Source organism: Lathamus discolor, chromosome 8, assembly GCF_037157495.1.
Source record: "Lathamus discolor isolate bLatDis1 chromosome 8, bLatDis1.hap1, whole genome shotgun sequence".
NCBI classification, from domain to species: Eukaryota; Metazoa; Chordata; class Aves; order Psittaciformes; family Psittacidae; genus Lathamus; species Lathamus discolor.
This window is the reverse complement of record NC_088891.1, coordinates 8,370,992-8,395,782: the sequence shown is the minus strand read 5'-3', so window position 1 is coordinate 8,395,782 and position 24,791 is coordinate 8,370,992. Positions and strand designations below refer to the sequence as shown.

At 49.0% G+C, this 24,791-nt stretch overlaps 1 protein-coding gene across 11 annotated transcripts in view; it reads left to right on the top strand.

The window, feature by feature from the left end:
* NTRK3 (neurotrophic receptor tyrosine kinase 3) overlaps positions 1 to 24,791 on the top strand; it is a 210,112-nt gene that overhangs the window by 22,071 nt on the left and 163,250 nt on the right. For all 11 annotated transcript variants that reach the window (XM_065688480.1, XM_065688477.1, XM_065688474.1 and 8 more), the window contains 2 exons: positions 14,411 to 14,485; positions 15,819 to 15,890. In XM_065688480.1, the coding sequence (XP_065544552.1) occupies positions 14,411 to 14,485; positions 15,819 to 15,890 (147 nt within the window). The remainder of the gene's footprint in view (positions 1 to 14,410; positions 14,486 to 15,818; positions 15,891 to 24,791) is intronic.

The following is a 24,791-nucleotide window of genomic DNA, read 5'->3' as shown; positions in this document are numbered from 1 at the left end:
GGCCAGGCAGCCCTGATGCTCTCACTGCCTAAAATATGGAAACCAGAGCTGGTGCTTGCATTGTGCTGCTGGGATGCCCCTGTGGGGCTGGGAAAGGGGCAGGAGCCTGCAGGGCTGTGCTGCACGGAGGTGGTGTGTGCTGTGGCTCTCGGGGGAGCCGTGGAAGATGCTGCAGCTGCCAATGCACAGGGTGATTTCCCAAGCTGGTGGCATTGCTGTGCTCATTGCTGGCAAGGTGATTCCAGCAGTGCTGGGGGCCTTTGGAGTCAGGAATGCCTTTCACCTGCCCCTGCTTTCCCGTAGGGCCCAGGGGAGGGAGCTGCAGCTTCTGGCCTTGGAGCATCCCAGTGCCACTTTGGCTTTGCACTCTGCCTTCCATCCACGTCCTGCTTTGCTCTCCTCTGCCTCCTGCCCTTGCTGAGAATCACAGCTAGAAGGGCTACAAATGATGCTTTTAGGGCTGAAAGCTTTGGGGTAGGAAACAGATGATCTTTAAAGTCCCTTCCAACCCAAACCATTCTATGATTCTATGAATGTGGCGAAGCGCACAAGCCTGGCACAGTTTCACTGTGTCCTATCCTAGAGTGTTGTGGCTCAAGCCCAGCCGGTAACTCAGAACCACGAAGCCACTCTCTCTCTCCCTGCCCTTCCTCCCCCTGCTCCCAGAGGGATGGGGAAGAGAATAGAGAGAATGTAACTCCCACGGGTTGAGATAAGAACAGTCCGATAACTAAGGTATAACACAAACCACTGCTGCTGCCATCAACAACAATAATGGTAAGGGAAACAACGAGGGAAGAGAATACAACCACTCACCACTTGCCTACCGATACCCAGCCCAACCCAAGCAGTGATCTAGCCCTTCTGGGTAACTGCCCCCAGTTTATATAGTGGGCATGACGTGCTGTGGTATGGAATACCTCTTTGGTTAGTTTGGGTCAGGTGTCCTGTCTCTGCTTCCTCCTGGCTTCCCCTCCTCCCTGGCAGAGCGTGAGACTCAGAAAGTCCTTGGTCAGACTAAACATTACTGAGCGGCAACTAAAACCGTCGGTGTTATCAGTGCTGTTCCCAGGCTGAAAGTCAAAACCACAGCACTGCACCAGCTACTAAGAAGGAGAAAAATGACTGCTGCTGCTGAACCCAGGACACAGAAGTTAAATCTGAGCCTTGGCATTGCAGCAGAAGAGATCAGAGTGGCTTGACCCAGTGCCGTTGGGGCTTATCTGTGGTTTGGTGGTGGCTCTAGGTTTGGAGAGGCTCTTGGGCAGGTCTGCTGGCTTCCTGGTGAGCTCCCTTGTGGGCATCCCACAAGGCTGGGGCAGGGAGGCTGTAGGTGAGGACATATTGGTGGATTGCTGCTGGCCACATAGGTTGGTGATGCCTGGTCCCAGCCCTCCTGCTGCAGAGAATGAGGGAAGCCCTTCTCCATCCCACTGTGGTATCCACAGAGGGAGAAGGAGTCGGTGTGCAGGAGGGCTGTCCCCACCAGCTGCCATCCCCACTAAGCCCCAGCCTGGCACATGGTGCAGGTTCTTGGGCCCCAGCTGCTGTGGGCTGTGAGTGAGCCAGGCTACTCCCTGGAGAGCTGCGGGGCCGGTGGCAGACAATGTCTGTATTCTTTGTGCAGAACCAGCTTCCCTTTGCTGACAGCTCTCTGGGCTCATGTGGTTTGCTCTGAGGTTGGGCTGGAGCTCGGACTCTCCTGGCTCTCCAGCTGCCCAGGAGCAGAAACCAAGTTTGAGGGGAGGAAAATCCAACAACAACAACAAAATGTCCCTGGAAGGTCTTCATCCGATGATCTGCTTTCTCTGAAATTGCTCCGTGACCCTAAACAGTGCCAAAAAGACATGTGTGCAGTTCAATACATCTCCAGACCATGTAGTGAAAGGGCAGGCACCGTCAGGAGGTGCAGCCTGGCTTCCTCGCTCGTGGCCTCTCCACTAAACTGAGCAGGACCTGTGGGGTCCTCAAATGCTCCTGTGAGATCTCATTGCTGTCAGTTTAATGCCAGCCTCCTGGGAATGCTGCAGAAATAGGAGGCTCATTTTCAGGAGCACTAAGCTACTGGGCTTATCATGTCTATACTTGCGTCTTGTACAGGCGGATGTGGCCTTGTGCTGTGGAGCATGGCCTGTCTAGGACGGTATGCTATTGCTTCTCACTGTTGTGGTCTTTACCCTCCAAGCAAATCCTGGTGATGAACAGCATCTTCCAGCCTGCTAGCAAAGGGTGGCAATGTCAGCACTGGGTTAATGAGTTGCCAAGTGTTGGTCAAGCTGCAGTTGCTCAGGTTGTGTGCTCCTGCCTTGCTCCTGGTGTAAATGAAAGCATATTTGCTTAACAGCCAGTGCAGCTCAACAGCAGTGTGTTTGGATAGTGTGAGCCCAAGGCTTCACCCTCCCTTTGGCCCTGGTGAAGGAGGTGCCCATAGGGAGCGAAGGGCAAATGTTCGGTCAGGGAAGCTGGTTTTGGAGTGCTCTGTCAGGGCGCTGGATGAGCAGAGGCTTCTCTATAGTTCAGTTATGCCTTTACCTAGAAGAGAGGCAGACCGAGCTGTGACATGAGACGGAAATGGTCCCCAGATTTGCTGTTTCAAATCAGCTCAAACACAACAACCCGGTTAGCAGTGTCTCTGGCTGTCACAGGGTTGTCTTTAGCTTTTCTTCAAGGTGCTTTTTTTCATGTTTATATAAACAAAGTAGAGCACTGGGAGAGGAGCTTTTAAAGTGTCTGCTCCCCTCTGCTCTCTTTTCTTCCCTTCTCCTGCCTGTGTCATGTTCATAGGTTTGCTGCTTAGCTTTTCCTTTTCAGACCCAGCTGATTTCCCACAAAATGTATGTTATCCTGGAAAGGGTAGAGCTCTGAGTCGCCATATCTTAATCTGTACATCCCTCTGCTCCTGAGTGATGGGTCTGCTCTACATGTCTGCAATAAGAGCAAGCTGGTGTGTGTCCCTCTTGTAGGAAAAGCTTGGGGGGCTGGAAATAGGGGAGGTGTTTTTTTCTGGTTGGGAAGTGGACCAAAGCCTTCCTCGCCAGGGAGGGATAGGCAGAGCTGGCTGTGATTTGTTTGCAATGCATATAAAAACCTGGGGGAGGCATCGTGGTAGTTGGCTCAACATAAACTCTATGGAGGGTCTTCCCAGTGCTTTGGCTTTATGGGGAGCCACTGGTGGGCTGGGCAGGCAGATCTTCCATGCCATGGAAGTAACGGGGACCCTGGCAATTCTCCTTGCACGTTGGAGCTGCTCTGCCCGTGGCTGTCCTGAGCGGAGCGGCTGGGAGCCTGGCCTGCAGCCAGCCCAGCTGGGCATTGCTGCCCGCTAGCTAGAGCTTCATAAACATCCGAGGAGCCAAAACGCTGGAGGATCAAAGTTCAGGCTCCCTGGGGGCCGTTTGGGAAAACAAACGCTTCATGGGAGCAGGATCCGAGCCCAAGGAAGATTGGCTCTCCTCTCCTCTCTCCTTGCTTGGGCAGCGGCTTTCCTGATGTTCGGCTGTGTGGGAAAGCTGGAAATGGGATGAGCCGTGCTATGGGGGTGGTGGAGCTGCGGGGGAGAGGAGGAGGGTAAAGTGGGAGGGGGGACTGAAGGAAAGTGCTGGATTTGGCTGCTAAATAGCCATGACCATGCAGTAGCAGAGGGACCCTTTGGCAGCTCCAAGCTCTCTGTTCCGTGCTGCTTTTGGGAGCAGTGGGAAGGATCAGCCCAGAAATGCGCAGCTACATTGAAACAGACTTGAGATGAAGCTGATGTGGATGTAAAAGGCTCCCAAATAGAGATGCTGTGGAAAAGGCCCAGAAAGGGCAATGGGTCCGGATTAAGGACCACAGCCTCCTCTCACTGCAGTGCTTGTGCAGCCCCACCTCTGGCTCTTGTGTCTGCTCTTGCTGGACTCTCCCTTCTGCCTCCTCATTCCCAGCACCATGTATCACTGTAACAGCCAGTTTGTGGGAGAATTCTCCTTTTCCTCCTCCACCCCTTTTCTGTCTTTAGCACACCATGAAGTGCAATGCATGCATGTGGCTGGCAGCGCTCCCCTTTGGGTCCTAGCTAAGCTTATATCAGGACATGGGCTTGAACATCACAAAGGCCCTGTGCCTTTTTGGGAAGCTCCTTTCTACCACATGCTCTTTGGCACTACTCTGTACTGAGAGTCACTCCTGCCAAGCTGAACTCCAGTGATCTTGTACCTTTAGTAGCTCTCCTTGTCTTGCTAATGTGCATAAGCACTGTGCTCTTCAGGAGAGGAACACCTGCATTTGCAGCAGAGCTTGGCAGCTTTGCCTGTATCAATTTATATGTATATATATATATTAATTTCTGAAAAGCCCCAGACCTGTTTGGGGATATGAACGTGAGGGGATCTGACTTCAGTTTGAAGATGTAGGGAGGGTTTCATAAAGCATAATGTAATTACTGAAGTTGATTTGGACCAGGGTGCTGCTTCCTCTGTCAAATGCTCTTTTGATCTTTAAAAACCATGAAACGCTGTACGCTGCTGGCTCTCACTGCATATGAAATCCTATGGATGGAAGCATCTTTCCTTTGGTGTGGCAGGTGCCTGGGGAGCTGCCTAAAAATGGGAGCTCTTTTGGTCTCCCGTGCCGTGTAAAGCAAAGAGTGCTGCCACACCCTGGTGTAAAACTCCTATGGGAATTGTTTTTCTCTGTCCTTGGATTGCCCTCTCCATCCCAGCTGGCTGCATGGCTATTCTGGAGATGCAGTGTGATCAGACATGTGCAGGTCCTAAACAGGAGCCTCTGCTTCATGCATCCAAGATCCATGTGTAACAATGGGAAGCACGTATTTGGGCACATAGGACTGGCTCTTCAGGCTTTCCTGCTGGAGAGTAACAAAAGAAATGCCTTTTTGGGGAAATATCATGACTTTTTGATTCTGCCACCTAAAGGAAAAAGGGAGTGAGCTACAGCTGTTGCTGCAGGCAGGGGGTGAGCTCTTGCTGATGCATCACCTCAAGGTGTATTTATGTCCATGTCTCCAAGACTGAAGTGTTCATCCCATCTCCTGCTCTTACTTCAGGTGGTGTCTGAGAGCGTGCAGGGGTCAGACAGTGATAGGCAATGAAGAAGAGGAGGTGACGAGATGGTGGGCAGGGAGCTGAGGCTGAGCCAGGAGCCCAACCTATACACATGGGGATTCAGGGACACTGTCCCCCAACCCCATTCGCTGTGCAGAAGATGATGGGAGCTTCTTCCTGAAGCTTTTGCATTGTAGCTCATCTCTGATAAATGAGGTTGCTTCAACACTTGGATGATTTTGAATGCTTCAGTTCTTGTTCAGGACTCCAGGGGTGCTTTATTCTAGAGCTAGCCAAGTAATAGCGATGGGATATTAAGGAGGGTATTTGTTGTGATGGCAGTTGTACTGCAGCCCACAGCACTTAGAATCATAGAATAGTTAGGGTTGGAAAGGACCTCAAGATCATCTAGTTCCAACCCCCCTGCCATGGGCAGGGACACCTCACACTAAACCATCCCACACAAGGCTTCATCCAACCTGGCTTTGAACACCGCCAGGGATGGAGCACTCACAACCTCCCTGGGCAACCCATTCCAGTGTCTCACCACCCTAACAGGAAAGAATTTCCTCCTTACATCCAATCTAAACTTCCCCTGTTTAAGTTTGAGCCTGTTACCCCTTGTCCTGTCACTATAGTCCCTGATGAAGAGACCCTCCCCAGCATCCCTATAGGCCCCCTTCAGGTACTGGAAGGCTGCTATTAGGTCCCCACGCAGCCTTCTCTTCTCCAGGCTGAACAGCCCCAACTTCCTCAGCCTGTCTTCATACGGGAGGTGCTCCAGTCCCCTGATCATCCTCGTGGCCCTCCTCTGGACTTGTTCCAGCAGTTCCATGTCCTTTTTATGTTGAGGACACCAGAACTGCACACAGTACTCCAGGTGAGGTCTCACAAGAGCAGAGTAGAGGGGCAGGATCACCTCCTTCGACCTGCTGGTCACTCTCCTTTTGATGCAGCCCAGGATGCGGTTGGCTTTCTGGGCTGCAAGCGCACACTGCAGCCGGCTCATGTTCATTTTCTCATCGACCAGCACCCCCAAGTCCTTCTCTGCAGGGCCGCTCTGAATCTCTTCTCTGCCCAGTCTGTAGCTGTGCCTGGGATTGCTCTGACCCAGGTGTAGAACCTTGCACTTGTCATGGTTGAACTTCATAAGGTTGGCATCAGCCCACCTCACAAGCGTGTCAAGGTCCCTCTGGATGGCATCCCTTCCCTCCAGCGTATCAACCAAACCACACAGCTTGGTGTCATCGGCAAACTTGCTGAGGGCACACTCAATCCCACTGTCCATGTCAGTGATGAAGATGTTAAACAAGACCGGTCCCAACACCGATCCCTGAGGGACACCACTCGTTACCGGTCTCCAGCCAGACATTGAGCCATTGACCACACCTCTTTGTGTGCGGCCATCCAGCCAGTTCTTTATCCACTGAGTGGTCCATCCATCAAATTGATGTCTCTCCAATTTAGAGAGAAAGATGTCGTGTGGGACAGTGTCAAACGCTTTGCACAAGTCCAGGTAGATGACACCTTTACCCTTATCCATCAATTCTGTAGCCCCATCATAGAAGGCCACCAAATTGGTCAGGCAGGATTTCCCCTTAGTGAAGCCATGCTGGCTGTCACCAAGCACCTTGCTGTTTTTCATGTGCCTTAGCATGTTGTCCAGGAGAATGTGCTCCAAGATTTTACCAGGCACAGAGGTGAGACTGACTGGTCTGTAATTTCCTGGGTCTTCCATTTTCCCCTTCTTGAAAATGGGGGTTATATTTCCCTTTTTCCAGTCGTCAGGAACTTCACCTGACTGGCATGATTTTTCAAATACGATGGCCAGTGGCTTAGCAACTTCATTCGCCAACTCCTTCAGGACCCGCGGATGGTTCTGCAGTCCCACTTACACCTCTTTCTTCTTTTCTGAAAGCGAGTGACTAGGCATAACTTCATGCACTGAAGCATTCTGGATGTAGGATGCAGTAACGGAACATCCTCCTTCCCATGTGCCACAGCAATCTGTCCCTGCTGGGTCCAGGCAACCTGCTGTCCTCTACTAATACTGGTACATTGTCCCTGGACGGGATGTTCTCTGTTCCATAAGTCACAAGCTGGAGCTAATGCAGGATGTGGAAGCTGTCCTGGGGTGAGCTGAAGGCTTTGGAGGATCTTAGAGGGAAAACAGGTGAATGTATGAATGTGGGGCATAGAGCACCCTGTGCCTGAGAGGATTTCGTGTCCTCGAGGACAAAAGCAAAGGGTGAGGTCCGAGTCATGTTGGCACTGCTGTTTGTTTTTAAACAGGCACTTTCTCTCTCTTCCTTAAGTACAGCTCCTCTGTGCCTTTACAGGTGCCAGGCAGCATGTCTTAATAGTAGTGCCTGGAAAAAAATGTGTTCAGCCAAGCTTAAAGCTGTTTCTCATATCTTCCACAGTAGGGTGCTTTTATATGGCAGTCTTGTTAGATAGTGTGGCTGTAGCGGCTCTTCTGCACTTAGGGGTTGCTCCTGCTGGCCTGGAGCCAGGCAAATGCAGTTGGGGTGAGCATGAAACTTGTCAGGGCTCATCTGAATGGAGTCCTGAAGGCAAGCCCTCTCCTCTGAGTGCCTTGTGTTCTGTGAGTTGCTGGTGAGTAGCTGTTGGGTTTCTCCAGGAAGACCATTAAGACACCACGCTGTGGTGGCTTGTGCATGGCTGTATCATTCATATGCCCTCCCCAGTGGCAAGGATTGGGAGCTTTTTCCTTTGCCCAGCCTTTCTGGAAAGGTAGGGCCTGGTTTGGATTGTAGGGTTCCATGGGGAATGGGTGCATCCCCCTGGCATCCTCTGAAGCACCAAGGTACCCTACATGGTCTCAGCAAGAGGAGCAGATCTGTTGGTGCAGAGAGAGCTGCGTCACAGTGGTGTGTTTTATGACTGTTACCTTGACGAATCACAATTACACTGTGGCGTTATGCTCCTAATTGTTTCTACAAAGCTGGATTTGCTTTCTCCCCCTTCTTCCACCCCCTTTCCACTGACCTCAAATTATCCTTAATGATGTAAACTTATCCATTGCTAGGTGACCTTTCCATGTGGTTTTGGGAATGGGAAGACCACCCTTTAAATGGGGAAGATATTGACCTCTTAAGTCTTTATTCAGCAGCACTTGCCTTTAATGCTCAGTTACCAATTCACTTTTATAACTTCCATATTGAGGGAATCAAGTCTTCATGCATCTGGTTATGAAATATATGCTATAAGTGCCTTATAATGCTGTGGAAGATCACTGATTCCTTTATGGCTTCCTTAGCCCTTCATGGGAGATGTGAAGGATGGGTAAAAGGAGCTGGCAGTCCCCACTGTGGCTGTGCTTTGCCCCCGGGTGTGGGACCTGCCCCAGTGCCATGGGTTTCCCAGCTTCCAGGTCTTCCCATCAACATCTCCCACACCTTTGCTTGGAGGAGGCAGCTCTTGCTAGTCAAGGGTTTTAAGAGATGTCTTCCCTCTGTTCCCCCTCTGCAATCAAATTCGTATTTGCATGGTCTGGAGCTGGTGCGCCAGGAGGTTTGTTTATGATGCTAAACATACGGGGTAATTGAAAGCCAATGTTTCTGTCTGGATTGTTGAGGTATCATGTGCCTGGATGATGTATCAATTTTCCAGTTGCTCTACAAGAGACAGGACTCAAAACTCTGCTTATCTTTCCTATATATACTTATAATATATATATATCTATAATATACAGAAATACATATATAAAACCTGTATGCCGGGATGCTGCCTGCTTGCTGGTGTCCGACTTATTCACTGCCTGGTGCCCAAACACAAGCAGTGGCACTAGCACAGCATGGCTCTAACAGGGATGTGTCATCTCCTCTGGCAGTCATTGGAGTTGATGGCATCCTGAAAAAGTTGCTCCCTCTGGTCTGGGTTAGATATAGATTTGGTAGCACGTGTGTACACAGGCTATATAATACTTGATGCTTATCAAGAGCAGCTTTTAGCTATTGACTGCAGAGCTTGAGAAGCTGATAGAGATTAGATAAATATTATCCTTGTCGTATGAGGAGGGTGAAGGGAGGCCAGACACATTAAGTAGCCCCAAGCTAGTCACTTGGTAAACTGGCAGAAACTGTTTTCCATCTCTGCCTCATGCACAGGAACATGTGAGCCTGGCTGTATCTAAATCCCAGTGGATATTCTAGCCTCCCTTGCCTGCATGGGCACGTAGAAGGGGGGCATGTGGAGCTGTGCAGGTCTGCTGTGTGGTCTCAAGGTGACACCAGCCTGTGTTGTCAAACACCTCATGGCACGGTGTCCTGGGAACAAAAGGAACCGCTGCTCCCCTGGGGTTGGTGGCAAGCGGGGCAAGGTACAGGCATTTCTGGAGACTATCTGAAACCTAAACTGTGTGGCTTGCTGACCATATGGTCACCAGGATTGCTAAACTCTCTCTGTGTCTGTGTGATGGGAGGCAAAGAAACCTGCAGCCTTACTGGCTTCACACAGTGCCTTGTGATCTGTAAGTGAGATGTGATCCTTGTGAGATGTGGAGCTGGTAAGCAGGGCTTCATGCTTCACAAGCTTGCTGTTAACTGGGACACAGCACACAAGTTGAGGGTTGACCATTGCTCTGACTGCAGTGGTCTGCAAGGCTTTAAACAAGTTGTAAAGTCATGGCATGCGGGTACCTTGAGGCTGAGACACCGTGCTGTGTTGGCCTCCTAAAGTTCGCTTTTGTCAGGCTATCCAGTATCTTTGGAAAGCTAACTGATTTCCTCAGCGAAGAGGAAATGGTGAGAGGTGAGAGGTTAATATGATGTTGCATTACGTAAGTGGTTTGTTTTTCTGGAGAAGACAGAGCACAGCCCAGCTGTTGTAGGTGCAGAGCTGGATAACAGAAGTGATGGTGGGAGGTGTTGAAAGAGGAGAAAACCGCTGAGGTTCCTTGGAGATGATGTTGGATCCTGCTTTTGTTTAGGACAGTGGCATGAAAGGCAGGAGTGTGCTCATGGGCTTCTCTGCTGGCACATTGCTGGAGCTGTGGGAGCACAGTGTGGGGTGAAGATGGCAAGGGGAAGAACTCCAGTAGCAAAGCCAACAGAGAATCTGATGCAAATTGGGATGGATACAAATGTGGGTGCAATGGGGCTTTTGTTGCCAGCCGGGAAATCATGGCAGTTGGAAAGAAATGGTGGATAGAAATGCTTGGTGCAATGGTGAATTGTGGGGTGAAAATGAGCCCTCCAGGCTGATGGGGCTGTGGTAAATGCCAGTGTGATCTCAGGCTGCATGTCATGGTTTTTCCTGTGTAACTGCAGGGTTGTTGTTGCTGTTACACAAGTGAGACCTCCTGGAGATTGCTCTGTGTTTTCAGTTGCTCTTGTTCAAGAAAAAGGAACTTAAATAGGCTGATGAATAAAATAGCCATTTTCTAACACAGTGTTTATCACAGTGGTCCTTCTTGTATAGGTCACCAAGTGTGAGCGTCAGTTGCGCTGGGTCTGAAGCCAGAAGAAAAATAACCTTGCTATCAGGGCTCTGCCTGAGCAATATATCTGCATCACTTCTGGGACTTGGGTTAGCATCTCTTCAATGCACTTGAGACAATTTGCCTTGCACATCACTGCTGGGTACAGACACACTGTCTTAGAAGAGCTGGCCTCATGTAGCTTATGAATTATAGCTGGGTGGGTCTGGCCCTTGCTTTTAAAGGAGGAAGGAAGAAATGGCAGGAAGGGAAGAGAGCTGCTTAAGCAAAACCAGTTTTGACACAAGAGAAGATGGATGTAAAATGCTTGTGAGTACATTTGGGTAAGAAATGGAAAGAGCAGAGGAGTTCTGGTGCAGTGTTTCAATATGAGTTGGAAGGGTAGAGCCCTAGCTACTCCTAAGGTGGACTTCGATCTGTCTGTAGAAGACATGGTATAATGACAGCTCCGTTGTTCAAGGAGACCTGACCCAGCAGGACCCTCCAAATAGATGTGAAGTAAGCAAGTATTTAAAGAAACAACCCCTAGCCTCCATCCCCACCAAGTAAAATGAGCAATCACATCTGTGTTAGTGATGCATCTCATATGGTCTCCATTAGAAGTTGGAAACAAGTTTAGGTGGATATGTACGCGGTGAGCAGTTTGGGATTTGTCAAGTATGGTATTGAAGCTATTGCGTCTTGCAGAAGAGCAGCTTACCTCAGTAATAACTGAGGAATGCCATGGGAATATCTATTTAGAGATGTTTGCAGGGAGGAGGGAGTAACCCACTGACTGCAATTCATACCTCCGTGCCTGATTGCAGAGATCAGCGTAGGGCTGGGAGTTGTCACATCTTTACTTGGCGTGAGCCCAGCACCCGTGTTCCTGCCAGGTTAATGAACCGAGGCAGAGGACAAGGGAAGGTCGTGGTCTTCAGGAGCAATTGAGAGGATGTAAGATTTCTAGGGCAAGCACAACCCTGGAAAGAAAAGAGGGGGAGCTAGCTGAGAGAATGCAGGACATGAAAAGGGACTTGCTTTAGGGGTGGAGTTTCTTGGTTGGTTTGCTTTCCTTTGCAGCCATTGCCAATTTTGCAATCACAGCTTGAATCCTTGAGCTTTCAGAATAAGATGTGTTCCTGTTTTGTCTTTAAAGTGGATTCAGGTGAACCCAGACAGTGCAAAGTGATGCTGTTGTTTCCAAAGCAATAGGGAACCAAAGAAAATGGTTTTTCTGGTGTACCTTTGAGATGCCTGTGAACCAAGACTTCCAGGAGCAAGGGTGCAATTCCTGCCAAGTTGAAAAATCAGATTAAAAAGGGGAAGAGCCATTTCCGAAAGTCCCTGCAAAGGGAAGTGTCTGTGTAGCTTAAAGGACTCAGTCCCTTTCTGACCTGTGTACCTAATTCAAGGTGATGCTATTTCCCTGTATTGCACTCTCATGTAAAGCAGCTATTATTCTATATATGTGTGTGTGTATGTATTTATTTCTACTGTTGCTTCTCTTGTCTCTCACTTCATGGGTGTTGTGTATCTGTCAAACCGACAGAGCATAGATTTAGATTAGACATTAGGAAGAAATTCTATATTATGAGGGTGTTGAGGCGCTGGCACAGGGTGCCCAGAGAAGCTGTGAGTGCCTCATTCTTGGCAGTGTTCAAGGCCAGGTTGGATGGCGGTTGGAACAACCTTGTCTAGTGGAAAGTGTCTCTGCCTATGGAAGGGGGATTGGAGCTGAATGAGCTTTAAGGTCCCTTCCAACCCAAACCATTCTGTGGTTCTATGTTTAATAACATACCAAAGCTCAGGAAACTCATGGTTTTGTTTGGAGGCTGTAACAGAGGTTGTGGAGTTGTATTTACAGACTAGTGTGGTCACTTCTGGAGGGTTTGACCATGGGGGGGCCCCCTAAGGCCCTCATACCCCACTGCTGAGTCGTCAGAAAGTTACACGTCTGCGTGTCACTGGGAACAAGCTCAGTTCTCTTTCTGCCACTTCTAGGTTGCTGCCCACATGGTTGGAGAGTCAGGTCAAAAATAACCTTGACTTTTTTTAGCAAACACAATCAATAAAACAAGAGCCAATCTGGCCGCCGCCTCCTCCCCAGCTGTGCTTGTTCCATAGTTCCTGGCTCAGGGCTGATCCATCCCTCCCCGAAGGTCACTGCTTGGATGCTGTAGCTTCAGCATGCCTGAGTGGTAAACGCACAGTATCCCATGCCTGCTGCTTCCCAAGTTCTTTCTCTTGGAGGACCCTCTCTTTTGGTATGTAGGTGTTGGAATGAGAAGTGACTTCAACTTGTATTTCTAGACTTGCTCAGTTCTGTGGCCCAGGACCTGAACTCACAGTCCTGCCCTGTCTCAGAAGGGTTTCAATGAGCCTTTCAATCTCTTGACTGGCTCCTTCCAGTGTGTGTTTTGTTCTGCAAGTGTTTGCAGGGGCCTTAGCCCTTGGCAGGGAATGCACAATGGCTGTAATAATGTCCTGTTTCTCATTCTGTCTGCGCCACAGACGATTCAAGCCAATGAGCAGGTCATTGAGGATGAACCGTAACTTCAACTGCCATGCAGCAGACAGTTGGGAGCTTACTCTGCGTCCTTACAGTAACCTCTGGGTATGCAGGCAATTATGGAACATGTGGAAAGCAGAGGTGGCTCTTGTGGATCTCTGCTTTTCTTGGGTCTGCATTGTGAGAGCAGAGAAACATGTTTAGATTTAGTCCAGGCTAATTTTAGCTGAATTTTTCTTTCTTGGGCCGGATGGTGTTTGGGATATGGCTCAAACAGGTCCATGTACTTCTGTCACGCTAATTCATCTTGGCCTTGTGCAAGCACTGCAAGTGCTGGCAGAGGAATGTGTGGCCCCTGTGACTGCTCTGGAAGTGCTCAAGAAATCCCTCTTCTGCTTACTCTGGACCATTGTGTGAGGTTCTGCAACCTTATGGAATCACAGAATCATGGGAAGATTCTCAGTTTTGGCTTATCACTCCAGCCCTACATCACTTGGACATATTTCCTCATGCCAAGGCCAAAGCTAACTATTGCATCAAGGCAGATGTGAGCTTGGATGAACGTGCTCATGTTCAAAGTTGAGCTTGCTTACATACTGTCTAAGGGGACCAGCCAGATGTTTTTCCCTCTTTGAGAGAGGTCCACCTCCACCTGCTCCCCAGCAAAGACCCTCTTGAAAATGTTTGTGCTTTCTGGTGGGAGGGTGCTCAAGTTTAACCTGGGAGAAAGCCCAAACCGGTCAAGCACTGCCTGGGGGAGGAGGACTGAGCTCCTTTCCCATCATACAGCATTGCAGCTTGTTAGTGGCCACAGCCAGCCAGCCACGGTGCTGCCAGCATCGCTTCTGTGCAGCCGATAACAGGGGACCCCATTCTCAAGGGCTGTTGGTCTGTCACCTTCCCCTGGCTCCAGTATTTCCTGAGTAAGCAATCCCATGGTGACAGGTCTATTTCTGGTTTTGTTCTCTTACATACCTGCCAGAGTGCCCCGGGCAACTGGGCAGTTCATAATAAAGGCACAGTTTCCAAGCTAAGTTGGGTGCTCTCCTGCCAGCAGCACTTCCAGACAGCAAAGACGAGGACCCTGTTTGTCCACACCTGGAGAGACTGGTTAACATATATATATACATATATATATGATTTTTTTTCTATTTAGGCACTGTGTCTTTGTTTCACTGATGTGAGCAGTGAGGTGCAGTGATGGCACTGACTTGTACAGTGATGTTCAGTGGCTGGATTGCACATTCCAACACTTTAAACTGCGGGTAAATCCATTTAATGTGGCATTTCCAAAATGTTGGGGAAGCAGAATGGGGCTGGGTTGTAGGGTACAACATGGTCCCTGTTTGTGTCATCCCCTGCATGAGTAGAACAAGCATATGGCTGTGCCACAGCTGAGCTTTTCCTTCTTCTCCACAGACACATAGAGAACTGGAAGAACTTGCAGACGCTGAATGCTGTTGACATGGAGCTGTACACAGGACTCCAGAGGCTGTGAGTATGTCCTGTGTGTGCTGGGGGGAACAGCACTGGGCAGCCTCTTCCTTCCAGCAGAGAGCTGTGGCTTCCCTCCATCAGCTGTGGTGCTCAGAGCATGTTGAAGCTACTGGCTGTGATGTATTTTGCTATGAGACTGTGCATGGAGATGAAGTGATTTTTAGCCCTTACTGGGTCTGTTGGAAGGGAGATTGCTAGCTCCTGACAGCTCTGTCAGCACACATCAGCCCCGACCTCTCTCCTCCCCTGCTGTTCTGGTTCTGGGCTCGTGTGTTGTTCTGACTCATTTCGGCCCCACAATGCAAAATTCCAGCCATCTCCACCGATCCTTCACTGCTGGGCTGTTGGTTCTCATTTAGTGCAGATGCCATCACAGTGCTGCTGTGTGATAAGGGAATCGCATCTCCCCGTACAGGGCTCCGAGCACCAGGACAGGTCAACTGTGTGCGTCATGGAGGGGAAGCTCAGGTCCATGAGGCTGGAGGGACTTGCCAGGTGCTTAGGGAAGCCTGGCCAAGTGAGGATACTGCCCAGTCTCTTAATTCCTTCTCCTGCATCCTCCTGGAGCTGGGAGTGACCTGGGTGCTGCTCGTGTTACCCAGCGCTAATCAGAGACTCTGCTAGTGTTTTTAACTGGGAGCCTTCCATTGGGTACAGCCTGTGTGTGGGCTGGAAGAGAGGTGTACGCTGCTGAGCACTCAGTAACCCAACTCCAGCAAGCTGAACTTTTAACACACACATACCTTGTGAGCAGGCTGGCTGCTGTTCTCATCTTGCCTAAGAAAGCAGCAATGGAGTTGAGCGTACATTTGTTTGCAGCAGATATTGATAAATCCTGGTTGTAGTGCTGAGAGAGCTTCTCCAAAACAAGATGGGAAGAGGATTCCCCCTTCAGCATCCATAGTTCCGTACACAAAATACCCTCTTTATCAGAGCTGCAAACAGGAGGGGTCCCTCTTAGTTCTGAGGGAGGGCAGATGGTGGTGTTGGGGTTAGGCTTGCTGCAGGAGCAGGCATTGCTGCTTGTGGACATGGAGGGAGAGGAGAGGAGCAGGAGATGCTCTGTGCCACCCCAGCAAGACTGTGGATGTGGGGGGAGAGTCTCACCCAGCAGCCACTCTGCGCTGAGCCTCTGCTGTCGTCATATCAGATGAAGCTGAAAAACCCAATTTCCTCTTTGCTTGTAACTCAGAGAGGCTGTCTGGGAAGAGATGTGCCTCCCCAGGGGGTTGGGATTGATGGCTCCCAGTGCAGCTCGGGTGCCGAGTGTGGGGTTTTAAAGCACTTGTCCACCCTGACTCCACTGCTGCCCTTCTGCATCTCTTTGCAGGACAATCAGGAACTCAGGACTACGAAACATCCAGCCACGCGCCTTTGCCAAGAACCCTCACCTGCACTACATGTGAGTGCCAGCAGCTCCTGCCCTCTTTTCTTTCTGCTCCCTGTGGGAAGGCAATCCCCAAAGTGCTTGTCGAGATCAGTGGGAGGGAAGGGGTTGTTAGTGGGGAGAGGGAAAAGCAAACGTCCAGGAAAAGGCAATGGGCTATGGTGCAGGATGGGATGAGGACCTGCTGGGCAGTTGATGGGTTTAGGTTTCTAACAACTGCCCTGGTTTTGATGGCTGCTCTAACGAGCTCAGCCTCACAGCGACCAAGTGCACATTTCCCTTTCTGCACAGTTTGGGAGGGGGGCACATGCCCCAGCAGACAGCCACATCCTGCCCTGCTCATCAGTGCTTTCCTTGGGCACAGGGCTGCCAGCTCTGCTCCTAATTACTGGCTGCTTAAACTGGTCTGGGGTGGGGATGTTTTGTGCCAGAGAGGCTGGAGTCCTGTTATCATGGGACATGGCACAGGTGTCCAGCTGCCGGCTTATTGTTAGCCAACAGCTACAGTGACCCTGGGAATTCCCACATCAGTGAGGCCAAGGGCATTGATTTCTTTTCTTAGATGGGTATTTATTTTTTTCAATGTGATAAAGGGAAGCCTGAATTTCAGGCTGGTGTGCAAGCTGCTCACCTTGTCAAAGCGGCTGTGGCCAAGATCAAACCCCTCTCAGCTCTGGTATAGATAGAAAAGGTGAAAAGTGTGAGAGGCTCCAGCCTGAGGCATGGAGTAGATGGAGAGTATGTGAATTCCTGCTTCTTGGAAATCAATGTTAGTGGCTTCTTCAAAATCAATGCTAGTGGCTTCTTCCATGAAAAATGGCCATAGCGTGCATCCGTTTGAGCCCATGGATGCATGTGGCCATCAATATGGGCATGTTCCTCAGGGAGGGAGATGGATGCGACCTGCAGAGCAGGATAGATTTGTCTTTTGATGTTTGCTCAGAAATGATGTGAACTGAAAAACCCCAAAAGCTTCCTTTTTGGAAAACCTGCTACAGTTGCTAAGTGACAGTAAAGTACTTGCTAAACAGGAGATCTGCAGTACCAAGGGGCAGGAATAGTTAAGGGCTTTGTGAACAAGCATGGGGTCTTTCAGAGTTTAAAGAAGTGCATATTTTGTCATAATAAACCCTCATTAATGCTGACTGCTGGGACTTTCCTGATTTCTGTGCTCTGTTATTTTGATTTGTAGCGTTTGCTTTGTGTTTTCTGTAGTTGTTTGTTATCGGGAACCTTCTCTCTGAATTCCTTTTCCTCTGGTGCTCTTTTGGGGGGGATTGTTTGTCAATTGTACAGTTGCAGTTTCTGTATAGCAGATAAAATGGATACTATTTGATTACTGACAAAATTACTTTGGATGTTGTAGTTTAAAGGCCCATGTATGCTCATTTTGAGGCTGAATGTGGTGTTAATGTGCACATATGCAAGTGTTGCTGCTTTTTGCAAAAGTGTTTGTTTTTGTCTTTTGATATTACTTTTGAGATTGGGGGAAAAATAACCCTCTTACATCCATCTTGTGTCAAGAGTTAAGGTTGGTATGTGGTGATGAAATATGTGTTTGTTTACTGCTTGGGCTATATAAGATTGATCATGCTCTTAAAGTCTTTTTCTTTGCCTTGTGAAGCTTGAGGCAAGTAAGTATATTATTTGGTTAGAGTTTGCCAGTGCATTTTGATGCTCTTCCTGTGGCCTGGCAGCATGGGTTTTTGCAAGGTAGATATCACCCATGGTGGATGCCGGGCACCTAGGGATGGAGACCTGGTGTTTGCAGGGATGGTGGCTCCTTCCTGCTCACGAGAGGCTTTTGGGCCACAGTGCTATTGCTTCCTTGCCGCCAGGCTGCTGCTTCCGGGGTGGCTCCCAAGGCTTTGCACATCCTGTCAGGAAGCTGGTGCCACCCGGGGTTCTGTTCATGGCCACGGCACCATGCGAACACATCGGGTGCCTCCTTGGCTGCTCTGCAGCCGCTGCCTCCTGGGGAGCTCAGCTCACCAAAGGCCTGACATTTTCTGCAGCTGCTGCACGTAGGAGCCAGGGATAAAGGGATTAATGAAATGTCACTCTGCTGTAAGTTTTGGGCTGCTGTAACAGTGCAGTAACTGACAGGAGCTTGGGATCCTGTCCCAACCCGTTGCGGCGGGGCTGGTTGACCCTGGATGGGTGCGAGGTGGGGACTGTGGGATGGTGTACTTAAAGCTTGTTGAGTTATGGCTATGTGTTACTGCTGCTGCTCTGGTTTTTCTTCTTTGCTCACTGTTCGCATGGTCACAGGTGGAGCTGAGTCAGTAAGATAGCAAATGAGCCTAATAAATGACAGAGAGGTTTCACTGCCAGGGAGCGTTACCACAGGGTGGCGGAACCTTGGGCTATGCCTTTACAGGGTGCTACAGCAGGGTCTGAGAAGCAGCAGGCTTTTTTCCACATGAAGCTTATGTATGAATTGTGAGGGTTCAGAAGCTGTGTTCTTTCCCCCCTACCCCCCCCATAGAATCCACTAGTTTGGAAAAAAAACCCATCCTGGGTTAAATCCCAGCTTCCTGCTCTTGTGAGCTTTTCCCCAGTGCTTTCCATCAAGGTTTTCTCCTCTCAGATGGGACAGATAACACTGCCTTCTCCAAACAGCTTCTACTTCTGTCCTTTCCTCTGTGCATGCATTTGTCTTCAGCCCCCAGCTGTACAATCACAAGCAGATGTTGTAGCCAAGATTTGTGGAAGTTGGTGTTAGCAGGTGATGCAGGTGAATGTCGGAAATGTCTGGTGTTGACAGAAAACCGCAGTCTTTCGCTTGAGGCTGTACAAGAAGACTTTAGGATGATATGGTTCCTAAGTTTCAGGCACATGAACAATCTGAATACATATTTATTGTATTGCTGTGTTTAGCACAGCTTACTGAGGAAAAAGTCTTGCATGCTTTCACTCTGTCCTTCTTCTAATAACGTTGAAATGCCTGAGCCAATCTGTTTGAACCTGATAAAGGATTACAAGTTATGACAATATCAAGTTCCTACATGAATCATTACAATAGAGAGACGATTAGTAAAAAGAAGTTGTAGTGGCTTGTGGGGAAGAATGCAACATTACCGTGTTCCTCTTAATCACTGGGAAGTCCACAGCAGAGCTCAGGTTCACAGCGCACCAGGAATCAGTGCGCAGGAGAGGACAGGACCTGTTTGCTGTTGGCCAAAGCATCCAGGCTTTGCTGGCTGTGAGACAGTAGAGCAGTGCATGTAGAAAAATAGGCTTCCAGCTGCAAGCATGCAGGTGATACTTAGAACTAGACAAGTTGACATTTGCCATGCCTGAGTCCCCCTTTGCTGGGAAGCAGGTACTTAAGAGACTGTGATTCCCTCTAAATGCTTTCCTGGGCAGCTGCCTACTCAGTCAGGAGGCACTGCCTTGTGTTTGCAGAGGGTAATTGTGCACACCTTATTTATTGTGTAGTTAAAGAAAACAAATTAAGGTTGTGTAATTATAGAGACAGGCACACTTTTAAACAAGGCTTAAGTAGTCAGATTTCTATTTAGAAAATTAATAATCGCCATTTCTGTCTGCGTTCAGAGGCTCTTCTTAAAGTGTCTTCTGGAGGTTTATACATGCTCTGAGTTGGTTTGTGGGCTTGCGAAGACACAGCTCCCATCAAAGAGCACTCTCAGGGCTGCTTGTCAGAGTAATGATGGGGTTGAGGATCAAGCTTCCTCTTCCAGTCTTCACCCAAGGGTCTTGAAGATGGAGACCCTGGAGTGCTTTGTGCTGAGTGTAACTTGCATTGGAGTATGGCATGGTCACATCACCTGCTCCACAGGCATTTTTATCTGTGTGATCCCGTCAGTCTTTTTCTACCAAAAATGAGAACTGAGGAGGACCTAGAAGGTTCTGGCACGGATGCACAGGAACCTGCTTTGCCTGGTGAAAGACTGAGCTGGCTGATCTGTGGGCTTGTTTTCAGAGGTAAACCTGAGTTGTGACTAACCTGGAGCCTCCCAGAACCTCTCCTGTAGGTTGTGTTGTCTTCTGAGGATAGGGTTAGCTTTGTGTCCTGATTGGGTTCAGGGCAGTTGTGCTGTATCGTATGAACCCAGTGCCCTGATACTGAAGGTAGTTTGTAGCTTTGAGATGGGAATTCCCGTAGACACGTTATGGTTGTAGGCTGTGGTAGGAAAGAAACTGGGCTGCATCCCCTGAAAACTGAGATGGCTGGGGCCGCACAAGGTTGGTGAGTTGCTCTCTGCCCTCTTCAGTGTTGTTTTAGGACAGTACTTGATGCCCCCCAACAACTGGGGCCTATGAGATTTGAAGGGCTGCAGACAACCATCTTGCAAGGCTGGCAAGGTTCACCTTCTTTGGTCTGTGTGTTTGCGAGCTTGAGATCTTACACTAAATAAAGAAATAAACAAAATATCAGATGCTGAATTATTGGAGGTAAAGCGGTGTTCCCTCTTGGTCACATCTTGAGGGTCATTTTCCCCTGCTTCGTGGTTAATGATCTATTGCCTTGTTCTGAAAGAACCATTTTTACATATGAAGCAGGGTTAAACTGTTTTGCTCTCTTCTGTAACCAGCTCCAGGCCCTGTGACTGCCTGTAACTCTGTGCTTGACTCCAGATATCCTATTACCCTTCCTCCTCCTTCCTGATGTTTTCTCCCTGCTTTGTCCTTTCATCACTGCACTGCTGTCATCCCCATCCTGGCAGTCTCCTAACCCAAACTGGCATGTGTTAATTGCTGTTGATTTCCCATCCACACTCTGGAGTCACTGCAGCCTAACAAGTCTGTGTATATCAGCCAGGGCACAGTATATGACTATATGTAAGCTCTTAGCTCACTGAAGGGTGAAGTAAAATGCATTACCCAAACCACATCCTTAAGAGTTCAATGCATTTTATTTTGCATTTGTGAAGGACTAAAAAAGAACTGGATTTCTCCACAAATATAGGCAAAATAAGAAGCATGAGATTTGAAGAGCCTTTAATTTCCATTAGGTGAATGTTCCTTTACTATCCCTAATGAGGCAGGCAGCTTGGGCACCCTTTGATTCGCATTTGTACTCTAAGGATATTCCTGCTCCAGCCCCTTCTAGAAGCAAATCTCTGTGCTACAATTTACATAGGGAGTCATTTTTCCCCTCATGTCTTCAGTTAAATATAATTTTATAAATATAATTATAAAATGCTGGGCATGCTTGTAGTGCAGTCACTAAAATAAACAGCGGGGACATCTCCTTTGCTTCCATAAGCTTTCCTGTTCTACCCCAATCTGCATTGTCCCCTGGATGCCAGTGTCCTTGCTGGTATGCTAATCAGCAGCACTGGTTTGGTGTCATGTGTATTCCCAATTGTTACCACAGGTAACAGTTAACTGTAATAAGCAGTTAACTGCAGCAATTCTTTTTCTGCAGCAGCAGAGGTAGGTCCTGTGTTTTACCAGCCATTGTACACGAGGCCAGAGGAGAGATCGGTTCCCTGCAGGACTATGGTTTTCCTTCAGGCTGGGTTGAAATCGTTTGACCTGCATTCAGAGGGCTGGTAACTAATTCCTGGCTGCAGGCTGCTTCACTCGGCCATGGAGAAGGGTTTATTGTATTGTAAGAGGAGGGTTGAATGGCGAGTTTGTGACTGATGTGCTCTAGTGGGACCCAAGAAAGAAAGTTTCCAACTCAAGCACCGTGCACCTTGAGGCAAGGCTTGTCCTGTCTCGGTTCCTCATCTGAAAACCTGGAATAATAACCTCTGTTTTCTCTTATTTTATTTGATATATTTGCACTGTAACACATTGTATAGTTTCTAGTTGAATTGTGGGATGCTGTTGCAATGTAAGATGAGTTATAATAACACTATCACAAATACCTTCCTTCCTTTGAAATGTCAGTATGTTCTTTCCAGCTGCATATGTGCCTATGAGACTTATTTCCCTTTCTGATGTTTGATCAGTTGTCTCAACAGACATGTGAAATGGGCAGCTGTGGTTATGCAAAGGTCCTGGGTTTTCCTATCCACTCTTAAAAAAAAGTCTGCAGATGGGATGCTTTGAATGATGCTGTCATGCATGGGTGTGTGTCATTTTACAAGCCCTGTTTCAGAACTGGGGTAAAATGTGTACTTTAGACTAGTTGGGGTGTTTTGGTGGGCTCATTCTCTATGACATAGTCCTTGCTGTGCAACAACAGCCTGATGGATGTTTGATTGTGAGCTTCCCTTCAAAGAGAGGTCAGACATTCCTCTTGAATGTGATCCTGAAGATGAGGGGTACTTGTGTCTTGGTTAACCCTCACCACACCTGTGATCACCAGAAGCACAGAATGAGCTGATTTCTGGAGATTTGGGCATGATAAGGACCAGATCTGGTTCCTAGGCTTCTGTGGTCGCTTGCAGCATCCTCTGGATGTCCCTTTTGCTTGCTCCCCAAACCCTGTGGCTCAGTTCATTAGAAGTTGGTACAAGAGGCATGTTTTAACTGCCTGTGCCAGTGTAAGAGGTGCTGTACAAGGAGGAAGATCCTCTCCAAGAGGAACATGAGGACACGAAAACCGGTTTGAAAGCTTCTGGGGAAGAAAGTGAACAATCACGGCAAGATGAGTGAAAGTTTCAGTGACCACACAAGTTTTCTCACCTGGGATTTTAATTTCCATGATACTGTTTTACTAACAGTGTGATTGCATGGCTGATTCTCCCTTTTTGATATACAGTCAATAAGCACCAGAGCAGAAAAATAGAAACATTAACATCATATGTTATTTGAGCAATAAGAGAGGACAGGGCGTGAATGATGGGACATTAATTCATGATGGTATGTGACTAGGCAAGAATCTAAATGTCATGAGTTAGGCAGTGGTCTGTTTTATTGGAATTATAAAATCTTACTAGAAAACTGGCAGAGTGGGGTGGAGGTTCCCACCACCCCGCTCCCTCATTTGCGAAGGGATGAGTTGCGAATTATGTTGGATATAAGAGCCTGTGGGATATTTACAGTCAGAGACAGAGGTCTCTCGGCCCCCGGAGCGGTGGGCAGCCGTGTCTGAGGTCGTGGTGACCAGCAGCTCTGCAGGAGCCCACGGGTGTCCTGTGGGGTGGGACCGTGCCAGGCACAGTGCTCCCAGAGCGGCCGCGCTTCAGCACCACGGACAGGGGCGGCAGCCTCCGGTCCTCCCTGCCCGCACCACCAACCTTCCTGCCTTCCAACCCAGATGCTGGGCTTCCTTGCTTAGAATCATAGGATCCACTAGGTTGGAAACGACCTTTAAGATCATCAAATCCATCCGTTACCACAGCACTGCCAAGTCTGCCCATAAACCATGTCACTAATGGCCTTATCTACATGATCTTTGAACACTTCCAGAGACTTGTGATTCAACTGCTGCCCTGGGAAGCCTGTTCTTGCTTTCCAGGCTTCAACCCAGGCCTGGCCTTCCTGCCTGTGACTGGGTCTCTCTCCTTTCCATTCTCCAGATTTACAGCCTCCTTGCCTCTAAACCTGCTCTCCACCTTCCTGTCTTCTTTGCCTGAAGCTGGTCTTCCCTGCTGCCAGATCAACTCTGACCTCCTGGTCTACGGCCTAGAAGCAGCCCAAGCCACCCTGCCTGCAGCATGGGCCCTGGCCTCTAGCTTCATCCAGGCCTCTTGGCCCTCCCTGCCTCTTTTGCTTGCAGTCTGGCCACTGACCCAGCCTCCCTTCCATACCCCTTGTGCAGCCCCAGCTTGCAGCTTGGCCTTCCTGCATGTGGCCCGTTTGCCCTTCCCTTGGAACAAACTCATTCCCTTTCCAGCTCCAGCCAAGCACCTCAGGGCAGTGAGTGGAGCAGTAGCTGTGCACAGCTGGCTGCAGCTGTAAGCTGGATCAAGACATTAGGTGTGAGCCCACCAGAGGCGTGGCCAGCTTGATTTCACTGCCAGCAGTGCCTTTATTCTTCCATTTCTCCTCCTGTGCAGCCAGTCTGCCAATGTGCCTCTTTGGCAGATGCAGCACAAACTTTCCAAACTGCAGTGGCTCCTGGCACTGGCTTTGTTCTGCAGCATGAATGGAGTCGTCCTGCAGCACGGCTACCTGGCTGCTGGCTATGGGTGTCTTACATGAGTAGTTCTGTAGGAGATCTGCCATCCAGCCTCCCTGCAACTGCAACCCGTGGGCTTTGGTTAAATGTTTGTTGTATCCAGTTGTGCGTGTTGATAATTGTAATTTGCTGTCTCAGAATAAGAAAAGAATGCCTGCTGCAGTCTGAAGTACTCCGTGCTTCATGATGATTAGTCTTTTCAATTGAAAATATTCTTCACAGTGGCCAATGTTTGAAGATAAAGGCTGGGTGAAAGATACTTCTCCTTTTTAAGTACATCATGTGTTGAGAAGAACAGGAAAAATGTAACTACTGCATACAGACATTCTTGTGTTTTTTTTCGACAGAGCTAATTGCCAAAAACAAAGCATGCTTCTACTTTTGAGGTGATAATAAGCAAGGAGTGCAGCAAGCAGGCTCTGCTGGACTCTGCTTGTATTAAGTCACCAACAGTTCTCTGTCTCCCTAAGCCAAGGATGTCTGGGCTATAATGAGGCACATGGTACCACTGCTCCGGTACAGGTGCAGGCAGGTCTCTATTCAGAGCATTACATGTGTGCTCAGTTGCAATCAGGACCATTTCTGCCCAAAACGCCATGCCCACACTCAGGTGTGCTCCAGGTGCCTTCTGCCTCCCTGCTCCACATCCCCACCAGCCCCTGGAGGGAAGCAGCAGCCTGGTGTAAGGCAGATCCCTGCTTGATGCTGTCTGTCTCCTGCGCTGAGTGTTTCTCTTGCCGTTTGATGAGGCATAGCTGGAGCACATCAGTCTCGCCTCCCACTGTGGCCAGGAGCCTCTACACAGCATGGGACATGGCAGCTGCCATCTCTGCTGGCTGACAGCATGGTCCCTTTGGTCCCCACATGTGCAC